The sequence below is a fragment of the Phasianus colchicus genome, chromosome 26 (assembly GCF_987193195.1).
Source record: "Phasianus colchicus chromosome 26, bPhaCol1.hap1.1, whole genome shotgun sequence".
Taxonomy (NCBI): domain Eukaryota; kingdom Metazoa; phylum Chordata; class Aves; order Galliformes; family Phasianidae; genus Phasianus; species Phasianus colchicus.
Genome location: NC_143461.1, coordinates 2,335,034 through 2,355,151, shown reverse-complemented (window position 1 = coordinate 2,355,151; position 20,118 = coordinate 2,335,034). Strand labels below are relative to the sequence as shown.

Below are 20,118 nucleotides of genomic sequence, written 5' to 3'. Positions count from 1 at the left end.
AGGCATTTTCCAATGTGAATGATTCTATGATTCTATGGTTTTCTTGCTCTTGTCTGGATGAAGAGCTTCGTGTTGTGTATCTCACAACTGCAGAGTGGAGACCATGAAGGACCTACACACTGTGGGTGTATGGGGCAACAAGTGCTAAAGGTTTGTGGTTCTTGGTTGGAATACAATAAAACACTGCGTCTACCCCACACCCATCCAGTGCATGCACATGAGGGTCATCAAAAGGTCCTTAGACATCAATGCGCTTATCTCAAAATCCACTGACCCAGATAAGGTGGTCATTAACACTGATTAGCTAATGAGATCCATCTGAGCTCATCAGTGTCACAAAGAATGGGCAGTGTGATCCTAACACCAAGGAGCAGTGTGTGGGGCCCTCTGGCAGCAAGCATCCCATCATTAAAATGAGAACACCAAGTTAAACTTTCTGGACAGAAAGTCTCCTAATTAGTAGCCTTATTTTTCATTATTGTTGTTATTAATATGTGAATGATAATTAAGGTGTTTATTTTTTCCCAGTAAGGCAGCAAACTGTGGAAGAATTGAAGTGAAATGCAATAGCAGGGCACCAAGTTGTAAGGGATTGCTTCTTCCACAAAGGGCAGCAAAAAACCTTTAAGGTAATGGCAAATTCTGTGAACCTCACAGAGTCTGATCCCAGCCCTGTGGGAGAGCTGTAGTTTTCAGGGGGTTTGCATGGTTTGGGGGATCCTTCCCTATGGGATGGCTGTGTTGTGCTGGATCATCTCTGCAAAGAGCTGTAGGTTTAGGAATGGGGCGGTTGGCCAGTTTTATGGAGGGGAACTGCTGGAGCTGAAGTTTTGCACATCCCTGACCACGGAAATGCAGATTTTGGGGAAGGGAAGCTAAAAAATCAGCACTAGCACTGCTAGGCTTCTATTCCCTCATCGTGCATTGAAATATCTCCTTTCCCTACAACTTGGCATCCTGCCTCAGAGATGATGCAGCGCCGAGTGGAATTGATTGCAGAACTTGGCATGAGATGAAGGGTGCAGGATTTCACACTTGATGTGCATGCTTGAAGTCTCACGAGATTTCCACACTGAAAAGCAAGCAAAATAAACGCGAAAAGCAGAGATTTCTTCAACAGGGAGCCCTTGTGAGCCCCATCTCAGCTGCAGGAGAGCAGTGGCTGCTCATAGAATCATAGAATCATAGAGTGGCCTGGGTTGAAAAGGACCACAGTGATCACCTGGTTCCAACCCCCTGCTATGTGCAGGTCGCCAACCAGCAGCCCAGGCTGCCCAGAGCCACATCCAGCCTGGCCTTGGATGCCTGCAGGGATGGGGCATCCACAGCCTCCTTGGGCAACCTGTTCCAGTGCCTCACCACCCTCTGGCTTAAAAACTTCCTTCTAATATCCAACCTAAACCTCCCCCATCTCAGTTTAAAACCATTCCCCCTCATCCTATCACCATCCACCCTCATGAACAGCTGTTCCTCCTCCTGTCTACACATCTCAGCCTGTGTTGCCATCATCCTGCAGCCTGCTGGAAAGCAAATGGTCATGAAGCACTGATAAACTCAGCAGCAACCCCAGCAATGGTATATATGTTTTCTGGACCAATCAAACCATCACTACAGCTCTAACTGACAAGGCAGAGGGATAAAATACAACTCCCAAGCAGCCCAACAGGCTCTTGAAAAGCAAGGCTTGAGAAATCATATTGCTCTTCTGGCATATGGCAGTCTTCTGCATGTGCTCTGCAGGTTGCACCAGAGAGGCTGATGTCTGATGTCCCCCCACTGTCTCCATCCGCTCTGCTGCTGGTTGTTATCTGATCGATTCTCTTGAAGAGGAGCTCTTTGTCCTGTGCCTGTCTGCTTGTGTGTAGCTTGCATTGCATTGCATCATGCAGAAACTGGAGCCTGAGTCCTCCTGAGCTTAGGGCTCGGTGTTAATTTCCCCATCCTTAGTTAAAAAGCAGCGCTGAGAAAAGAGAAAGACAGAAATAAAGGAGAAGCAAACGTTATTACTGTGTTCTTTGTTAGTTTAAATTGCATGCTTCACTTCCAAGCATCAGGATATCTGCTTGATTGAGACAGGTTTGGAGCTGCTGTGCACTGTGTCCATCTCCCACTGTTGTTGATTTTCACTTTATTCTCTGGACGGTCACCTTAATGCACTGATTTCAAGAGAGAAACCCATCCTTCACCCTCCTGCTTGAGTTGCAGTCACCCCATGTCCCAGCAGGCACAGTCTCAGCTCTGCTTGCTTTCCAGTTCAGTTTTACTCGTGTGGGCTCGGCTGGCTGCCTCTGCAATTTGTAATTTGCTTCAGCGCCGGCTCTCTTATCACGTTACCAACAATAAGCTTTCAAGCTGTCAGCCCCTGCTTTGCTGGTAATAAAATATGTTGCAAATAAGGCAGCCTTGCAGGGCGGCCACACAGTCTGAGAAATAACCCGACACGATGCCTAACAGAATTACAAGGTGTGGAGGGAATTGTGACCCGAGATATTTCTCTGGGGAAGCTTATTTTTTTAGCATTTGCAATATAAACTCGTGCTGCTTTACTTTTAATTGGCTAATAATCAATCCCTGAAGCTAGCCGTGAGCGGGGGATGCACGACATAACCTTATGCTTAAGTACTATGGGGAGTTCCCATTTGGTTTCATCTCCAAGAATCCCTCTTTCCTGCATCCCTTTTGGCTCACACTGTTGCTGATGGGCAGGACACTTGTCCTCTGTGCCCAATCCTTTCTCTTCTCATTGTTCTTTCAGCCCTCCTTGCTGAATGGTTCCTATCACAGCATGCTGTGTTTGCAATGTCTGTTGGTGTGCCAGTGTTATTTGGGGCAGCCCATCTCCCAGTGGCACCTGGTTGGTGCTGGATCTGCTCAGGGGGAGTGGGACAGATTTCTTCTTCAAAAGAGTGTTGATGCAGTGGCACAGCTGCCCAGGGGGGTGGGGGAGTCCCCATCTGTGGAGCTGTTCAAGGAACGTGGAGATGTGGCACTGAGGGATGTGGTCAGTGGGCTTGGTGATGTGGGGTTGGTGATCTTGGAGGTCTTTTCCAACCTTTGTGGTTCAAATGACATGTTGGCCAAGACCCACGAAGCTGCTGAGCTCCTCCTGGAAGAGATGTTCAGGCACGTATGAAATGAGGAAGTGATCTGAGACAGCTAGCACAGCTCCACCAAGGGCAGAGCATGCCTGACCAATCTGATGGCCTTCTGTGATGGAGCGGCAGCATCGGTGGGCAAAGGAAGAACAACTGATGTCATCTACCTGGATGTCTGCAAGACCTTCAGCATGGTCCTGCACCACATCCTTATCTCCTTATCTTGGCTTGCAGTGAATACACGGCGTGATAGCAACAAGTGGTTTGGGATGGAAGAATGAGCTGTCATTGGTGCAGCCCACAGCTAGATTAGTGAGGCTGCCTTGATGGAGAATTACCCCTAGGTAAGCAATGGGAAATTCTTAAAACATGACTCCAAGAGAAAACATCTTATGGACACTGCCACATCCTCCCTTTGCTCCAAAGGAGGGTTTTGGGGGGGTTTAGCCATTTGTGTGAGGCTCCTTTTTCCTCTCATTGTCCCTGTATTTTGGGACTGGGTTGGCTTACTGGGATTCACTTGCCAGTGTTCGTAAGAAGTTCTCTCTTGAAGTCGAGTTTTAGGTTTCCCATTGCTCATCATTAGTCTGGCATGTGGGTTGGGTGATAGTTCTTTACTTCCAAGTGCAACATCCCTTGGAGCCCTCCTTTCGTCCCCGTTTTGCTGCCGAAAACATTTCTGCTGCAGTCAAGCTTTACCTCCTTCTGCAGGAAACCCCTCACTGCAGCAGCTTTGCAACCCAGGAGTGCCAGATGCTGCAAATGCAAACCTTGCAGCATGCTGACCTGCAGCAACATTGCAAACCCTGTGGCACATCTGCTTCTTGCAGCTGCCAGCCCTATGCTTGCTCAGCTCCAGATCCCCTTTTTGGTGGGTCTGATGTAAGAATACCTCAAAAGCCCCCTGAAAATAGCTGTGAAATAGCCTTTCTTATTGATGCCGCTAAGGAAATAGACCTGCCTGCATTTATGTGCTGGATGTGCAGGATGTTGTCAGGAATGCAAAGTGCTTTGGATAAGTTCCTTGGAATGGCGAGAAGAAAAATCTTTATCCCATGAGTGGTAAAGATCCAGGCCTTTTAGTACTTAGTGTCAAATTAATTACAAAGTAAAGCCTTTACATTTCAGAACAGCTGGTTTTTACATTTTTAGAGCTGAATTTTGTTCCTGATTACTGTAGGCTTACTCCTGCGAAGCGAACCATAAAATAAGACCAGGGGAAAGTTGTTAAGGGAGTCATGATATCTGTAATTCCAGGCGTTGTGCTCACTGAGAGGGCTGTTCTTCTTCTACTTTTCCTGTAGTTGGTATTTCCTCCTAGCTGAAACTTTTCTCTTGTGCTTTAGGAGGACAGGAGCCAATGCACACTGCCAATGCAAAAAGGGGGTAGATACAGAGATGGCGTTCCATGGAGTTGCTTTTGGAAGCCTTTGCACTGTGCTTTTGGGCTCGTTTATGCTTGGCTGAATGGATGCTGCCATCATTGATGGCATCTGGGCTTTGTCAGAACACTTTCGGTTGCTGTTCTGGGGGCTGATGCTGAGCTAAATTGGAGTGAGGCCAAAGTGATCCTGCCGAGGGGCATCCCAGGAAATGTTTGAGTATAAAATATTGGTATGCTGAATGCAAGTTCTCAACATTTTGCATTATTACAATCCTCTGTCTCTGTGGGCTGGTGGGTTTTTGCCGTGTATAATGCTGCAGTGTTTGATGAAATTAATGACTGGTAAATTTGAAACAAATAAGAATAGAAGTAGAATCATAGAGACATTAAGGCTGGGAAAGACCTCTAAGACCACCCAGTGCAACCACTGACCCATCATCACCATGCCCACTAAGCCATGCCCACTAACCATGTCCCATTTCTTCTTTCCTCCTATGGCTCTGGTTTGTTTCTGAGATAAGAGCCCAGCTTTTAAATGTAAAAGATACCCGATGTAGTGGTGGGTTGTTAGAGTTAGGGCAGTATGGTTAGGTCACATTTGGACTTGATGATCTTGAACGTCTATTCCAACCTGGGCACTGCTGTGATTCTATGATCCCATCCATCATCTTGGAAACAATTGAAAAAGCTCCATGAGGACAAAACCCAGACAGTTGCTTGCCCTGGGATGTTTATGTTGGACCCCAAAACTGCAATTGAAAAGTCAGAGCACACCAAATTGTTGTGCATGATAACCAGCATGGAGCCATGGGCTCCTTGGGGCAGCACAGCACTGTGGGCTGGGAAATGTGTGTTTGGGTGTTGCAGCTCCCATCCCTTGGACTGGGAAATTGTATGTACCCATAAAGAGCTTTGAGTCCCCCTCGATTTGCTGTAAAACCATAAAGAATTAGCTGTCGGACACCGAAGCATTTTGATAGCAAGGGATCTTAAATAGACTCCTTGGAGGGCTGCACCATAAATATGTGTGTGTTGTTGTTAAGGATGGATGCAGAAGGAGCTGCCTGGTCCCTTGTGCCCTGTTACACGGTGTGTTGGCTGTAATGAAGTGGTCTCCCTGCCTTCCTCCTGCCCTGCTGCAGTGATGGAGCTGGATGGCTCTGGAGCAGTGCTTATAAATTCTTCATTTCTGCAGGTGCAATTCTGTTGCAGCCACTTTCCTTGGTTTCTAAGGCATCACACTGCTGGATTTTCTTTTGTTTTTGTTTTCCTTTCCACTTTCTCTGCATTTTGCATCTTCTTTTTATCACTATCTTTGGTTTTTTTTTTTTTTTCCTTTAACATGCCCCAGATCATTGCTGCAGCTGCATGCACGTGATCTGGGGGTTTTGATTGATTCCCTTGGCTGTGGTTATCAGAGTTCTCATGGCCCCACGCAGTGCTGTGCCTGGGCAAATAACAAATAACCTCTTGCTGAATCAGCTGTTTCAGCAGTAATTTAAATTAATGGCCTAAATGAGGTTAATCCTCGTGCCAAAGGATGCTTACAGAGTGCCTGCGCTGTGGATGTTGGGTGAAGGTGGAGGGCACAAAATAGCAAATAATTTATTTGCTGTTGAGTTTGTTAAGCGATGGTGCTAAGGCAGAAATGCAGTCATGTCACCGGTTGTGTTGGCTCTGCCAAACTCCTTAGAAGTTCACAGAAGAAAGATTTGACTTCTTCTAGGAAGAGCAGATAGATTTTACTCTGGATTTCAAGCATGGGATTTTGTATATCTTTATAACAACAAGTGTTTGTGCAGTGCTGTGCTTCTCTGTAGTGTCCCGTGCAGTTTAGATGGTCGGATCCATCCCTGAGAAATGAGATGTTTGGGTGCAATAAATCTTGCCCATGGTCAACCGTAGGCTTAAAACAAACTTATCCTACATCTATCTGCACCAATACATGTCATTTGCTTTAGATGTGTTGATGGCCAAGAAGGTTGTAATTGCATTGATTACAGATTGAAAGCAATCACATTTTGCCTGATTCATCTCACTCCCATAGCCCTTTTTTACCAATCCACATGCTGTGTTTTCCCACGGGAGGTGAGACACAAGCACTGCCCATCCTGCCCATCACTATACGTGAGCGATGGGAGTTGCTTTGCTGCCGTTAGTGAATGGTTTTGCATGCATGAGTGATGGAGAATGACTTTGCTCGCTGTGTCTATCTGCACTGGAGAGCACTGGGGCATTGCCAGTAGGTCTACGTGCAGCCAGTGAGTGTGAAAAAAAGCACACCACGCACACAGCTGCTCCGAAGTTTGCTCTTCTGAATAATGCAGCCATCACAAGGGAGCCAAAAAGAGCACTTGTGCTAACTTTTGAGTATTGCTAACTAAAGTGCTTGGGATTGCATGGTGGAAACATCTTTCTCAATTGACTGTAGAGGACATTTGAGATCCTGAATAGTCGTGTTCTGAATTACAACTTGATTGTATGGCAGGGAAAAACTACAGTGCAGATCCCTTGGTGCCTGGTGAGCATCGAGTGATGTGGGGCATAGAGCCATGCAGCCACAGAAGGTCTTTATCCTTGTCTCAGCCCCGGGTGGGGATATTTTGCTTTTTCTCATGCCCCAAATACTTCACTTCAGGCAGAAGTTGTAAATACTCAGGGCTCTAAGTGGTAGATGCCTCCCGGGGCTTCGAGCTTCACTGGTACAGAGAAATGCTGTTTTCAGTCCGGCGTTTAGTGCTTATCTCCTTTGCCTGGGGATGAGGGAATGGTTTCTGCTTTTTCTTCAGAAGAAGCATGATATGAGGTGGTCCCACTGGCAGCATTTGAAGCTTTTTGTCCTTTTCATGTGGCTGGCGCTTCCCTTCCAAGCACTTTGCAGACAGCATTTGTAACTGCGTGATCCTTAAGCTCCCTTCCAACCCAACCATTCCATGATTCTATGGTTCTGCAGTCTTTAATGTCCCTTCCAAACCAACCACGCCATGATCCCATGATTCTATAATCCTTAAGGTCCCTTCCAACCCAAACGTGCCTTGATTCCATGGTTCTGTGATCCTTAAGGTCTCTTCCAACCCAACCATTCTGTGATTCTATGGTTCTGAAATCCTTAAGGTACCTTCATACTCAACCATGCTGTGATTCTATGGTTCTGTGATGCTTAAGGTCCCTTCATACTCAACCACGCCATGATTCCATGGTTCTGTGACCTTTAAGGTCACTTCCAACTCAACCATGCTGTGGTTTATGGTTGCCATCGGTTATAGCTGCATTTCAATCCTGGAGTTGCAGCTGCTTCCATACTGGGGACTGAGTTGTGCTGCAGCTCAGGAGGGAGTTCAGCAAGGCTAATGAAGAACAATTCATTAAATGAATCAGTAGGGAGAAATTAGGAAGACAGATTGCAATTATTATCCAAATGAATCCTGGCCTTCAAGCCATCTGCTGGCACCTGCTGAAAGACCCTGGGGCTCCCCGTGCTGAGCTGCTGGTGCAGGAACGGACAGCACTGCTGAGATGGTGCTCCCAAGGAGGAGCGGGTGCACCGAGGCATCCACTCTTCTCCTCTTTCCACACCATCTGCTGCTTCCCGAGGGCATTGGCCAGGTTTTTCCTGTTGTCTGACCTCGCTCAACCCAAATCCAACGCTATCACCATCCCAGTCTGGCATGTCTCAGGCTGCTGACCTCAGTTCACCCACACATTCCTGCACACTGATGGCCCTGTGGCTCTGCTGGGGCATTGATTTTCATAAGATGTGAATTTTTTTTTTTTTTTTAAGTAGAAATCGAGTAATACTCTTTTAAAACAGAGCTGAAGACCTAGTGCTATGCAGGAAGGACTCCTGGATATTATTCTGCAAAATGGGCCTCAGAGGGTGATATTTAAGAGAGATTCATGGTCTGATTGGTGCTCATGCGGGAGATAAGCTTTTCTGGAAGCATGCAAATGTTGTTCTCTACTGCTGACAAATTATGGTCCGGTGGGACATAGCTCCTCTCGCATTGTTGTGCTTTGGTTTGTTAGGGTGGAAGTAATCAGGGCTTGATGGGGATCAGAGAGAGGGTAACAGTTTCCTCAGTTTATGGACCAGCATAATTCTCAAATATTTGGAGCTTCACCATTATAGTTTATTACAGCACTATATTTCTTTTTAAATATCCACTCAACTAGTGCTAAATTGCAGTGATTGCTCTGGAGGTGATTTATGCTGGCTATAAGGACCCTCCATAAGTACTCACCATTCAAACAAATGCTTGCACCAATATGCCATTACAGGGAGAGGCTGATTGCACAAATATGAAGGAAATGACAACATCCCTTCGTGGATGCAACATGCCAGCCTGCCATGCCTCTGTTTAACTGTTCTTGAAGGGTAGAATACAGGGGTATGAGCTGCCATCCGCTGGGTAACGTGTAATGCCATCCTATAAAATAAATTTTAAAAAGAACTGGTCCTGCCCAGTAGCAAAAGCTGGTTCTGAAAGCGGAGGTCTTTGCATTAGGAGTGTTATATGTTGTATAGTGGCTTGTCAGCAACTATTACATTTGGGTTACCGGCTCCTCGTTTGTAAAAGGAATAGCACTAATGCTCACACAAGACCATCATAGCCTCAGGCAGTATCTAGGACTTCAATAACTTCTTCTTTAAAAACAGCAGCCTTGTAGAAGAGCAGAGCTGACATCCCTGCTGCTCCTGTACAGCTGGATGGGAACAGCGCCCAGAGGGGTGTGGGCAGACATCGAACCCATTTCCACAAAGCATCTCCCTGCCTCGCCTGGCAGAGCTGCCTGACAGCCCCGCTGGGATGTCACAGTCTTGGAGGCCGAAAGGAAAACCCTGTCCTTGTAAACACGTCTCTGACAACTTCTGTGGTGCTGCTTCCCAGAGCTGCGTCCCCATCACTCTTGGCTGCTGCGAGATTAAACCTGACACCACGAAGGATGGATGATATTTTTTGCTTGTCTGACATACTTCTCTGCCAGCTTTCTGATAATACAAAACAAACACAGATTTAAAGAGAAATCCACGTCTGCTCTTAGAAGGGGGGAAGAGGACAAAATATTTAATTATTTCCCCCCCCCCCCTTTCAAGTTTATGTTAATCTTTGAGCTGCACCTTGTGGTTGACCATCTAAATCTAACTCTGAATACTGAATCTGTGGGCTTGTTTGTTTTTTTTATTCCCCTGGAGTTTTTATAAGCATCATCCCCCCCTCGCCCCCCCAGTGAAGAGAGTGCTGAAATGTGTCTCCAGCTGAAATGAGCCTCATGTGTCCCCTGCCCTCTTGGCATCTTCAGGACCTGAAGGTTTCTCTGCAAGTCTCTGAGACACAGCGATTAATTGTCACACAGTAATTGGCACAGGCTTCCCAGGGAAGTGGGGGAGTCACTGACCCTGGTGGTGTTCAAGGAACATTGAGATGTGGCACTGAGGGATATGGTTAGTGGACATGGTGGGGTGGGTTGGAATTGGACTATATAATTTTAATGGTCTTTTCCAACCTATTGATGGAGCACAGAGGAGCCCATGGTTCCCAAAAGTGCATGCAGTTCACCATTTGAAACCTTAAGATGCTTCACAAACCACATGGATGTGGTAACCTGCTCCTGCTTGCGCAGGGAGTTGGATGAGACCCAATGGTTTTCCCATCAGGATCCATGCAGGTTGTGTATCCTGCTGTGGGAAGGGGCACTGGGCAGGGTGGATGTTGAGACTGGATGTAGCCTTATCCTTGTGGCTTTCATCTGTTTGTTGACTGACATCTGCAAACAGTGGACCAAATTTGCCCATTTCACCTATCTGTCTGCTTCCTCTATCAGTACTTGCTATTTTTTCACCTTCCAAGTGAAATTTAGGGCAGTTTCAAGGTCCTTGTTTAATTTTTCTTTTCCTACCAGAAATGTTGTCTCCACTCAGGATCAGAATTTGATTCCTTCAGTCCTTCTGCACTTAAGGCTAGAAGGGAGATGAAGTCTTTTCTGTCCACTAGGTGGGAGTTACCTCCATACCAAGCCATCACTGCAATCTTTCTTATGGAAGGAGATCCCCTTGGGATGTGACGCTTCAGAAACCTGTTTAATGCAGGCATTCCTTGCAATTTGCTCTTTGTAGCCACACGGTTTCATCTTAAATAATGTACCGCAGCCTCCTGCCTAAGTGTGAACAAATGGACCATTGCAAGGCACCTTCACAGAGCCAGCTGGGCCAGGTCATTCCTCACACCTCCAGTGACATGCTGATGTGACTCGGTGGGTGCCACAGGAGAGCTGTGCTGTGTGCATGGGCCAAAAGCTCAGAAATAAAGCCATCTTTCCTCCTAAACGTGATCTTTTCCACCATCTCTTGTAGGTTCCTCCTCAAACCCATCCCCGTGCTCCCCTTTCAGTTTGATGCTCCTGTTCTCCTGGACCTGTATGGAAAGTCCCTTTGTTTTTTCTTTCTTCTCTGTTGTCTGTTGTGCTGTTAGATCTGACTGGAGAAGATATGTCTCTAAATCTTCGTGTCCCATAATTGCAGGGAAAATGGTTGTGAAGGATGCTAATTCGCCCTCCTTTCAGTGGTTAGTGCTCTAATCTAACAAATAACGTCTTGCCTCGCCAGTGAGCTCTTGGCTGCATCTTTGTCTGATGTAGAAAAGTAATTTACAGACTTCAAATTACTTGCTTTTACCATCATTTTGCTCCGTATTGAAAGGATAATTTATCAGCAGATATGCTTGTCCTGTCTGTGCTGATTATAAACTGTGAAATACCTTTTTCTCTATTACTCTGGTCAGGCTTGCTTGCGTTTTGGATATGAGTCCTTTTCGGACTGTTGGTTTGACACGCAGCAGGATACACATTTCTGCCTCTGAGCTCTTGATTGTGTCTTCATTTTTGTACATGGAGTGAGTTTGAGTTGCCCATGCTCTGCCTTTTAACTCCACAAGAGATAAGGTTTTCTCCTTCGATGTGTCAGCACGAGGAAGGGATCCTTATGGCACTCAAATATTGCTTCACGTCTTTCCATGTGTTTACCTTTGCACTTAATGGGCGCAGAGGCAAAAATCAAAGCGATCCATCAAAGGGGAAATTTGGTGTTTTCATAGGTAACTCTCAAAGCACAGGTCTGTGTTTTTTTCCTGGTTTATGCTGGGCTTCCTTTCCATTTTCAGTTAAAGCATTAATAACAGCAAGCACTGCTGCTTTCCCCTAAGACAAATACACTGAGGTTAAATCATTCTGGTTTGCCTCGTGTTTACCATCTCAGATGTACCACAGCAGCTAGTAAGCACCGCTGTTACCCTTTCCAAACAGCTCCATCCTTTTATCTTGATGATTTGATAATGGTCTGACTCCCCCCAAACCCATGCCCTGTTATCAGGGAGCCCAAAAGATCCTGAAACTGAGGAAATGTACTGAAAAAGCTTTATCTTCCTGAACAATCATTCATAGCAGAAGTGAGAAGGTCGGGAACAGTGCAGCCCCGTTGAATGTGAATTGAAATGAATGTGCAATGGTTTTGGAACTTGGCAATGCTTTTTAAAATGCTGTTATAAATAGAGTTTTATAGCTGCTTAGGGAAAGATGGAAGGCCTTGTGGTACGGGTGGTGGAAAGCAGGAGCCAGCAGTGGGGTGTGGGCATCAATCAGAGCTGTACCACAGAGGAGGATATAAACCCTTAGAGGCTCTGTTTAATGTCTGCTGCTCTCCACAGTTCCATTGCAAGGAGAGCTGCTGGCCTCAAAGCCTTCATTGCTCAGAAACCAGTGCTGATGTGTCCAAGCTGAGGTTCAACTCAGTGCCCGTGCTTGGGCTCATCAACCACGGCTTAGGGCTGCCTTTTCCTGTGGGTTCCTTGACCTGCAGAGAATGGCTCTCAGTTCTCCACTCTCACTTTGTCCTCTTTGATTTTCAGTTCTCTGTGGTGCTCTCCCAATGGTGGCTGCTGGATGTCAGCAGTGGGAGCAGCAGAAGCCAGCCTGAATCCCCAGCAGAAGCATCTTTGTGGGGTTTACTTGGATCAGGAAGGAGCTGTGGGAGCAAATCTCCCAACTGTCCCCACTTACCATGGTTTGCTTTGCATCGAGGAGCTGCTCACTCCTTGTGTAGGAAGGACATCCTGCAGCTCAAAATGGGCACCTGGTCCCAAAGGAGTGAAGTCTTAGCATCGGCTCCTCCTCTCCACTTCTTCTGCTCTGTACATCTCTTGCTTCGTGCTGTTTGCTGGTGTATCCCTTGTTGGTGTCTGCTTGAGCACCAGTTCTTTGCTTAGCTGTTAAGCCTGGTGGTGACCCTAAGATTTTTACACTCTAGGACTTCAGCAGAGATGCGTGATTCCTTGTTGGGGTGGGTTCTCCATATTACAGTCGCTTCCCTGGTGCACTCTTTGGCTATACGAAACCACACGTAACTGCCTGATTTGCAGAGATGGGAGGGCAGATAGACACCAGGATCTTTCATGAGGTCTGATGCTCAGTGATGGCAGCAGAAAATAATGGCACTTCCCAAGAAAATATTTCCTTGCAGATCCCAGAGGAGACATAGATGATGGCTGTCCCCTGGGCTCGCTGTTTCTCATCTTCTGCCCTACAAGAAAACATCCACTATGGCTGTGGTAGGCAGACTGGTGGCCATTGCCATCAGCCTTTGGTGGTCCCTTGCTGAGAGTGGAGAGGAGGTCCCTCATTTTGCAGCTCACTGTTTGATTGATTTTCTGTGGTGGGGGTCCAAGAAGTGCACGCAAAGTGAGCCTCAGACCCCCATCACGTGTTTATTGGGTAAAAATGTCCTAAGTGCAGGTTTTGCACTTGAAGTTTTACAGCTGCAAAGGGCAATATAAAAAGCCCTGTAAAATTGCCTGGATTTATTTGGCTAAAGGCTGCACTGGGTGCGTCAGCATCTAAATCCTTATTTGGCATTTACAGCGTGCTGTTGCTTTATATATAAGCTTACTAGTTTTCCTGTGATTTTCACTCATACAGATTCTCTTCTTGCCACATTTTAAACCATCCTAATTAGACATTTTTGACTTCTGCCTTCAAAGCCTATCTGGGAAACCCATCTACGGGCACTGGCTGCTAACACAGGCTTACTGTTGTTCAGATTATCTTTCCAGCCTGAATGGTTTAATAGGTCACTCAAGTATTAAAAAGGGATTTTCACTTGGATAAAATCTTTTTTAAAAGGACATCATTTTTCCTGCAAGTGCTTTGTATGCTCTGCATCCCTTTTGCAGCGATTGGAGGTTCGTAACTCGAATATGATTTCCTGCCCCAGAATATTCTTTTATTATTTTTTTTTTATTCACCAGGTTCCCTGATGCTGTGCTTTGTAATATATGTCAATATTTGACGGGAATAAATTGCTGATGACTCTGGCTTTTGTGTTGCTTTATGAATCACCTCGGGGTCGTGTGATCTCAGCAGACGTGTTAGTGCCTGGCGATTTGTGCCGAGGCTGCTGGTGGGAGTGCAGCCAGCTCTTGTGCTCCCTTTGCTCTGAATATTCATTAGTGCCCTTTGCCAGTTGCTTACTGATTGCCAAGACGGATTCTCTGCGACCACAAAGAGCGGCTCGAGGCGCTTCGTGCCTTCTGTTAGAATCATAGGAACACAGAATGGTTGGGTTGTAAGGAACCTTAAAGTCATATCACTGTCAGAGCACAACCCAGCAGTGGTTGTGTCCCTTGCAAGATGTCCCTTGCAACTCTAGACAAACCAGGAACGAGCTCTGGGAGATGAGTGGATGCAGAAAGGCAAGAGCTGGTGATACTATCCTGGTGGATATTTGCTATTTGAAGTTGTGGTGCCCCATCCCTAGAGGTGCCCAAGGCCATGAATAGGCCAGTCTGAGCCCATGATAGGGGAACCAGATGGGCATTAAGCTCCCTTCCTTCCCAGCTGTGCTGTGATTCCGTGGTTCTACAATCATGAAGATCCCTTCCAATCCAACCATGCTCTGCCTGTATGGTTCTACTACCTTTGATGTCCGTTCCAACCCAACCATGTTGTGATTCCATAGTTCTACGATCATTAATGTCCTTTCCAACCCAACTGTGCTGTGATTCCATGGTTCTACGATCGTTAAGATCCCTTCTAACCCAACCATGCTGAAGTTCTATGATTCTATGACTTTACAAGTGAGCTCCAGTGCCAATGCACAGTCAGAGCATTGCACTGAGTTTCAGTACAAGCTCAAGTACAGCCTGTATCTGTGTTTCTTGGAAAGTGAACACACTGTGGATCAGGCGAGCTGCTAAAGACATTTGTTCACTGCTCTGAAACACCTTTCCTTCCCTTTTCTCTTTCATTTTCTGTAAGGAGAACACAGTATGCTGAATTATTAAACAAGATTAGGTTTACCTGCAGACATTTCCCTTTGAGCTGCAATGCATGGGTGTTTCTCATCACTGTTCCTCTGTTCAGGTGCAAAGAAGCATTTGTTACATGGCACTTTCTCTCTTTTCTTTTCACAGGTGTTTACAAAATATGGGAAATGTTATATGTTTAACTCAGGAGAAGAAGGACGGCCTCTTCTTACCACAGTTAAGGGTGGGACAGGCAATGGATTGGAAATCATGCTAGACATCCAGCAGGATGAATATTTGCCAATATGGGGAGAAACAGGTAAGAAAGGCCTTTTTCTTCCTGCAGATGTATGGTGCATGAATGTAATGTTTTCTTGGTTTTATTTTTGAAAAGATCATCCCATCCCCTCCTGCTCAATCAACGTCCCTCATGCCTAGAAAGGTGTTTTGGACAGCCACCTCTGAGCCGGACCTCTTTGTGGTTTCCTCTTTGACATTTAGGAACATTTGCTGCCTTTTGTGTGAGTTACTGCTGCATGGGTGGCCCAAGGGACTCTCTGCTCTTGCAAATCTCCTTCTGAGCACTTTTCAATCTCCTGTTGAGATCTGGCTACATTCCTTCAAAACTTTATTTGTGTGGTGCAATTGCACAGTCCTTTATAGCATGAGCGTTGCCTTCCAGTTTGCATCTCATGCGGAAAGTCGTTTTCTCTGCTCCGGGTGGAGATGGTGATGTGGAGGTTCATTTCTGACTTGTTGCATGTGTCTGGAGGCTTGTCCTTTTGAAGGCAAAACAGGCTCACAGAAAATGGGGAGATGAAGTGCATCTCCCACTCATGGCGCTGTGTTGCTCACAGGCTGACTGCCCTGGGGCAGGAGACAGCAGCATTGATGGCTCATGGATGAAGCAGGCTTGGAGAAGCACACCATGAGCTGTCTGTGTTTAGCCCTGTTGGGTTTTTGGACCCCTCTGAAGTTCCCAAGCTGACACAAACCCTGTCCTTGTGTTAGGGTTGCTTTTGATAGCTGCTTTTAGGACTGTGCTTTCCTAATGCTGCAGAACTGGGAAAGGTGACTTAGTCCCAGCTGGGTAGAGCAGGCTGTCAATATACAGAAGGTGAAGAAAAGAAGGAGACATGCAGGTGGAAAAAGAAACTGGGAGGACAAAGGAATGAGAGAAGCCCAGAGGAGAGCCTGTGGTGGTGGGGATGTTTCCAGCCTGGTTCCTCCACAATCTGTGAGCATCTCCATCATTCTGAGCTTGGGAGGGGTGATAGTTTTTGCTCTGGTTGCTCTTTTCAGGAAAGTTCAAGCAGAGGTGCTTGTGATCTGGCTGTGGTTGCAGACTTGAAATGTGAAGGACAAAGAAAAAAACAAACAACCACACCAGTGTACTCATTTTTTCCAAAAATCTTGTGGGATTTAGGGTCTCTTGAGTACTTCCTTGACTTTTGATCACGTGTAAACTAGTGCAAGGTACCCCGTGGTTGTGCAAGGCACCCCAATGATGTCCTGCCCCACTGCTGCTCTCACACGTATTGAACATAAATTTGTACCCAGCTGAAGACCAGAGACTTGGGGAAGATCCTCACATCCTTGGAACTGGACTGATGTTGCTGGTGCTGGATTGAGTTGGATTATCAATGAAAGTCAATACCTGACCACAAAATGCAGAAGGATTCGAAGCCATATAAATAGGGCTCTTTGTTTAATTAAATCGTGTGGGCAAAGCTGCTGGACTTGTTGAAACCCATTTGGCCATGTTGTTACAGGTTCAGGTAGAACTGGTGCTTGTCATTGGAGCTCATAAAACATAATCTTTGCCTTTCAACAAGGGACTTTTTCATCCTCCGCATTCATACAGCTCCTTGTACAAGCTGTCTTCAATCTTCATTGGGCTCTCTGGACACTACCAGAATAAAAATATTAACTATAGTGGTTAATAGTTGCTGTTCCCATGGAAACACTTAACTCAGCTCTTTGCAGGTAAGTGAAAGAGTTGATGATTTCCAAATATTTGCATAATAACATAAATGTGTTTGGAATTAAATCTCTTCAGCTGCTACCACTGGGACTGTGCAAAGGTGGCTCTCCAGTGGGAAGCATTGTCAAGGACACTCAGCTCATGGCAGTGGGCTTCAGCCCTTATCAAGGAGAGGGATAAGAACGGACATGGAGTGGAATCTTTGCACTGCAGTGCCATATCCATAGGTAGGGATGAGGATACTTCTGGTATTGAAGGAGTTTCTTCTTCCCAATGAGTTATTATCTCTGTTATAACCTAAACTTTCCTACTCTATCCTTATGTTCAACTCTTCACACATTTCTAGTCTGGTTTTGTTGCTCCATTTCCCCCACAGCCCCTCCTGTACTCAGCAGCTCTTTTCATTGCCTCTTGGGCAGTGATTTTGGTGAGGTTGAGATGCTCGACATTTTATCTCATATTCCAGCTTCTGCAGCATCCCTCCAGTGGCGCTGCTCAAACCCAGAGCCATCAGCACTGACAGCCTCCCGTGCTGCTCCTTGTCCCAGATGTGGCATTGGCATTTCTTGAAGGACTTTCTGGATGCTGAAGGTTGGCCATCTTCCATCACATCAGGGAGATATCTACCTTGAAAAAGACGTGGTTATCTTGCCCATCATGATGGCCTCGGTTTGTGCATCTTGTGATTGTCTTCCTCATAGAAAACAGCCACCCAGAAGAGCCCCAGTTCAGTCAAACCATGGCCAGAGCACCTTGCAGGACCTTTCCTGTGCATCTCAGATGCCTCAGACCCTCCTTGACACGGAGTTTGCGTTCTCTTGAGTGCTGGGCTCATCTTTATTAAAGCAAACTTATGACAAACTTATAGAGTAAGTGGTATCTTACTCTGTATTTGGTCATGTTGCCCCTCTGGTTTTTGCTCCAGATTTGGAGGTGCCATCAAAATGCATTTTGACTGGTTGCACACCAGTCAAAAACCCTCATTTTGCTGCCAGTTGCATGCCTCAGGATCTCTGTTTTTAAGGAAACAAACAAACAAAAGCCATAACCATCATTCTTTGCAATTCAAATAAGAAACTAAGATGGAAAATATTGCTTCATAGCTTGGGATAGGGCTGCTCTGGAAGCTGCTGCTGCTGTGTCACGTTGGCACAGGCTTTGTAATCCAAAAAGGGATTTAATTGTTACCGACTGGGCAAACAAAGTGAAGTGTATCATCATTCTAAAAAGACCTTTGCTGAGTATCCATTCATATCTTGGGAAGCTGAAATATCCTGCCTAACAAGTTCCTTGCGTTGGAATAATACACCTTTTGCTCAACCGTGTGCGTATGCAAGCCCATTATTTGAGCATGTTAAATTTATATGCAATCTAATTTTGGAATAGTGAGTGCAAAGACTGCTTCAGTCTTGATTTTCCAGTGCAAAGAAAGGGTGTTTTGACTGCCTGGGTGCCATGGCATCAAGCAGCTTTGGGGGAGCAAAATACTGCGTCAGGATTGTCAAAGTCATGGGATAGGTGGGAAAAAAATGACACTAGAAAAGAAAAAGAGCTTGAAAAAAAGAGCTGGAAATCCTCATCTTCTGAATTTTGTACCTCTGGGATTTATATTTTCTAGTATTTTACTTTAATCATGAAAAGATTAGGAAAATAACGTGTGTCTGAAGCCTTCACATCACCCGTGTGCTTTGCAGAAGGCTTCAAACATTCCAGGTGTCACGATATCCGCATGGGAATTAAGATCCAAACAGACAAAACCCACAGCAGAGCAGCTTGCATAGCTGTGCTACGGGAGGTGGAAGAATGTTTACCAGAGAAAACTCATTCCAGTAACCAATGGAGAAGCAGCCAAGCCATGGGCTGCAAGTGGCATGGGCGAGTTCCCCAAGCCCAACCCAACCCACCGTGCCCACTGACCGTGTCCTTCAATGCCACCACATCTCCACAGTCCTTGAACACCTCCAGGGATGCTGATTCCCCCACCTCCTTGAGCCTGTGCCAATGCTTGACCACTGACTTCTGTAGAATTCTTTCCTAATAACCAACCTGACCCTCCCCTGGTGCGACATAAGGCCATTCCTTCTCATGCTTTTCCTGTTATCTGGGAGAAGAGACCAACCCCCATCTCAGTGCAACCTTCCTTCAGGCAGCTGTAGGGAGCAGAATGACACCGAGCCCCCCAAATTCTGCAGTTACCCATCTTTGTCACAACACAGAGTGGCAGGGATGCTGGGGGGGCGGGGGGAGGGTTGTTTTATTGCACTGTGTGAGGAAAGTGGCAGAAATGCAATCAAACATAGTAAAGGAAGCTGTAATTTACAGCAGGGACTATTTGATTGGAAAGGGAATCCACTTGTGGTTAATCTTTCTGGAGTGGCCCAAGGTATTATGTATTGACCTAATATAACGGCGCAGTAAATTGGAAATCACTCAGGCTACAGGGCTGTAAATAAGAAATACAATCAGAGGGTTCTGCATTTGTGTTTCAGGAATTGTCGGATAACGATGAACATTTCATAGCAATTAATCAAGCAACACGCTGAATAAAAAAAAAAAAAAAAAAAGAGCGATGAGAAATGCACTATAAAATTGCACTAAAAAGAAGCATGAAATCTATAAAGCTTGAGGCTTCAATCCACTTAGGAGATGTACACGTTGTGTTATGGGCTGCAGTTATTTAATTCAGGATAAAACACAGGCTACAGGCGAGACTTTGGATCTAGGTCATGCAGAGGAAAGATCTCAAACCTGTTTCCCTGCACATCCAACAGCATTGCAGTGCATTTCTTGGGTTCTCAGTGGGGTCTTGTGTTGCTATTATGGACCAGAGGATGCCTGGTTTCCAGCTCTTGACATCCAGGGGATGGATGGAAGCTTGGATGCACTGCACTCAGTGCATTGGATGCTCACCCTGTGCAGTGCCCTAAGATCCATCCAGGTCAACCAGAGGTGCAGGTGATTTCAGTGCCATCAAATTTCCGTGCCTGTGCTTTTCTGCTTCATTAAAGCCACCTTAATTCAGCAGATCTCTTTCCGCTTCCCAGTTGAATTTCAATAATTTAATGTAGCATGGCTTTAATTTTGATTTTGGGGTCTTCACGCAAGCCTGATGCTTTTGGAGGTGGCTCAGATGCATTTTCTGCCTCTGGCTGCTCTCAGAAGAGCTACTTTGATCCCCATGGAGTTGTTAAAGTGGGGGAAATAGGATGGGAAAAACGTTCCATGCTGTGATAAGCAGCAGCACCCACCTTCCTCTGGCATCTCCAGGACCTGCCAGAGGTTGGGATCTGCCCAAGGGGTGCCCAACAGAAATTATTCACATTTCTTCCTTTCAAGCAGCACCACAGTGATGCTTTTGGCCCT

The 20,118-nt window shown here is 46.0% G+C and overlaps 1 protein-coding gene across 2 annotated transcripts in view; it reads left to right on the top strand.

The window, feature by feature from the left end:
* ASIC2 (acid sensing ion channel subunit 2) overlaps positions 1–20,118 on the top strand; it is a 416,329-nt gene that overhangs the window by 361,760 nt on the left and 34,451 nt on the right. For both annotated transcript variants that reach the window (XM_090125118.1, XM_031600965.2), the window contains one exon: positions 14,940–15,090. In XM_090125118.1, the coding sequence (XP_089981244.1) occupies positions 14,940–15,090 (151 nt within the window). The remainder of the gene's footprint in view (positions 1–14,939; positions 15,091–20,118) is intronic.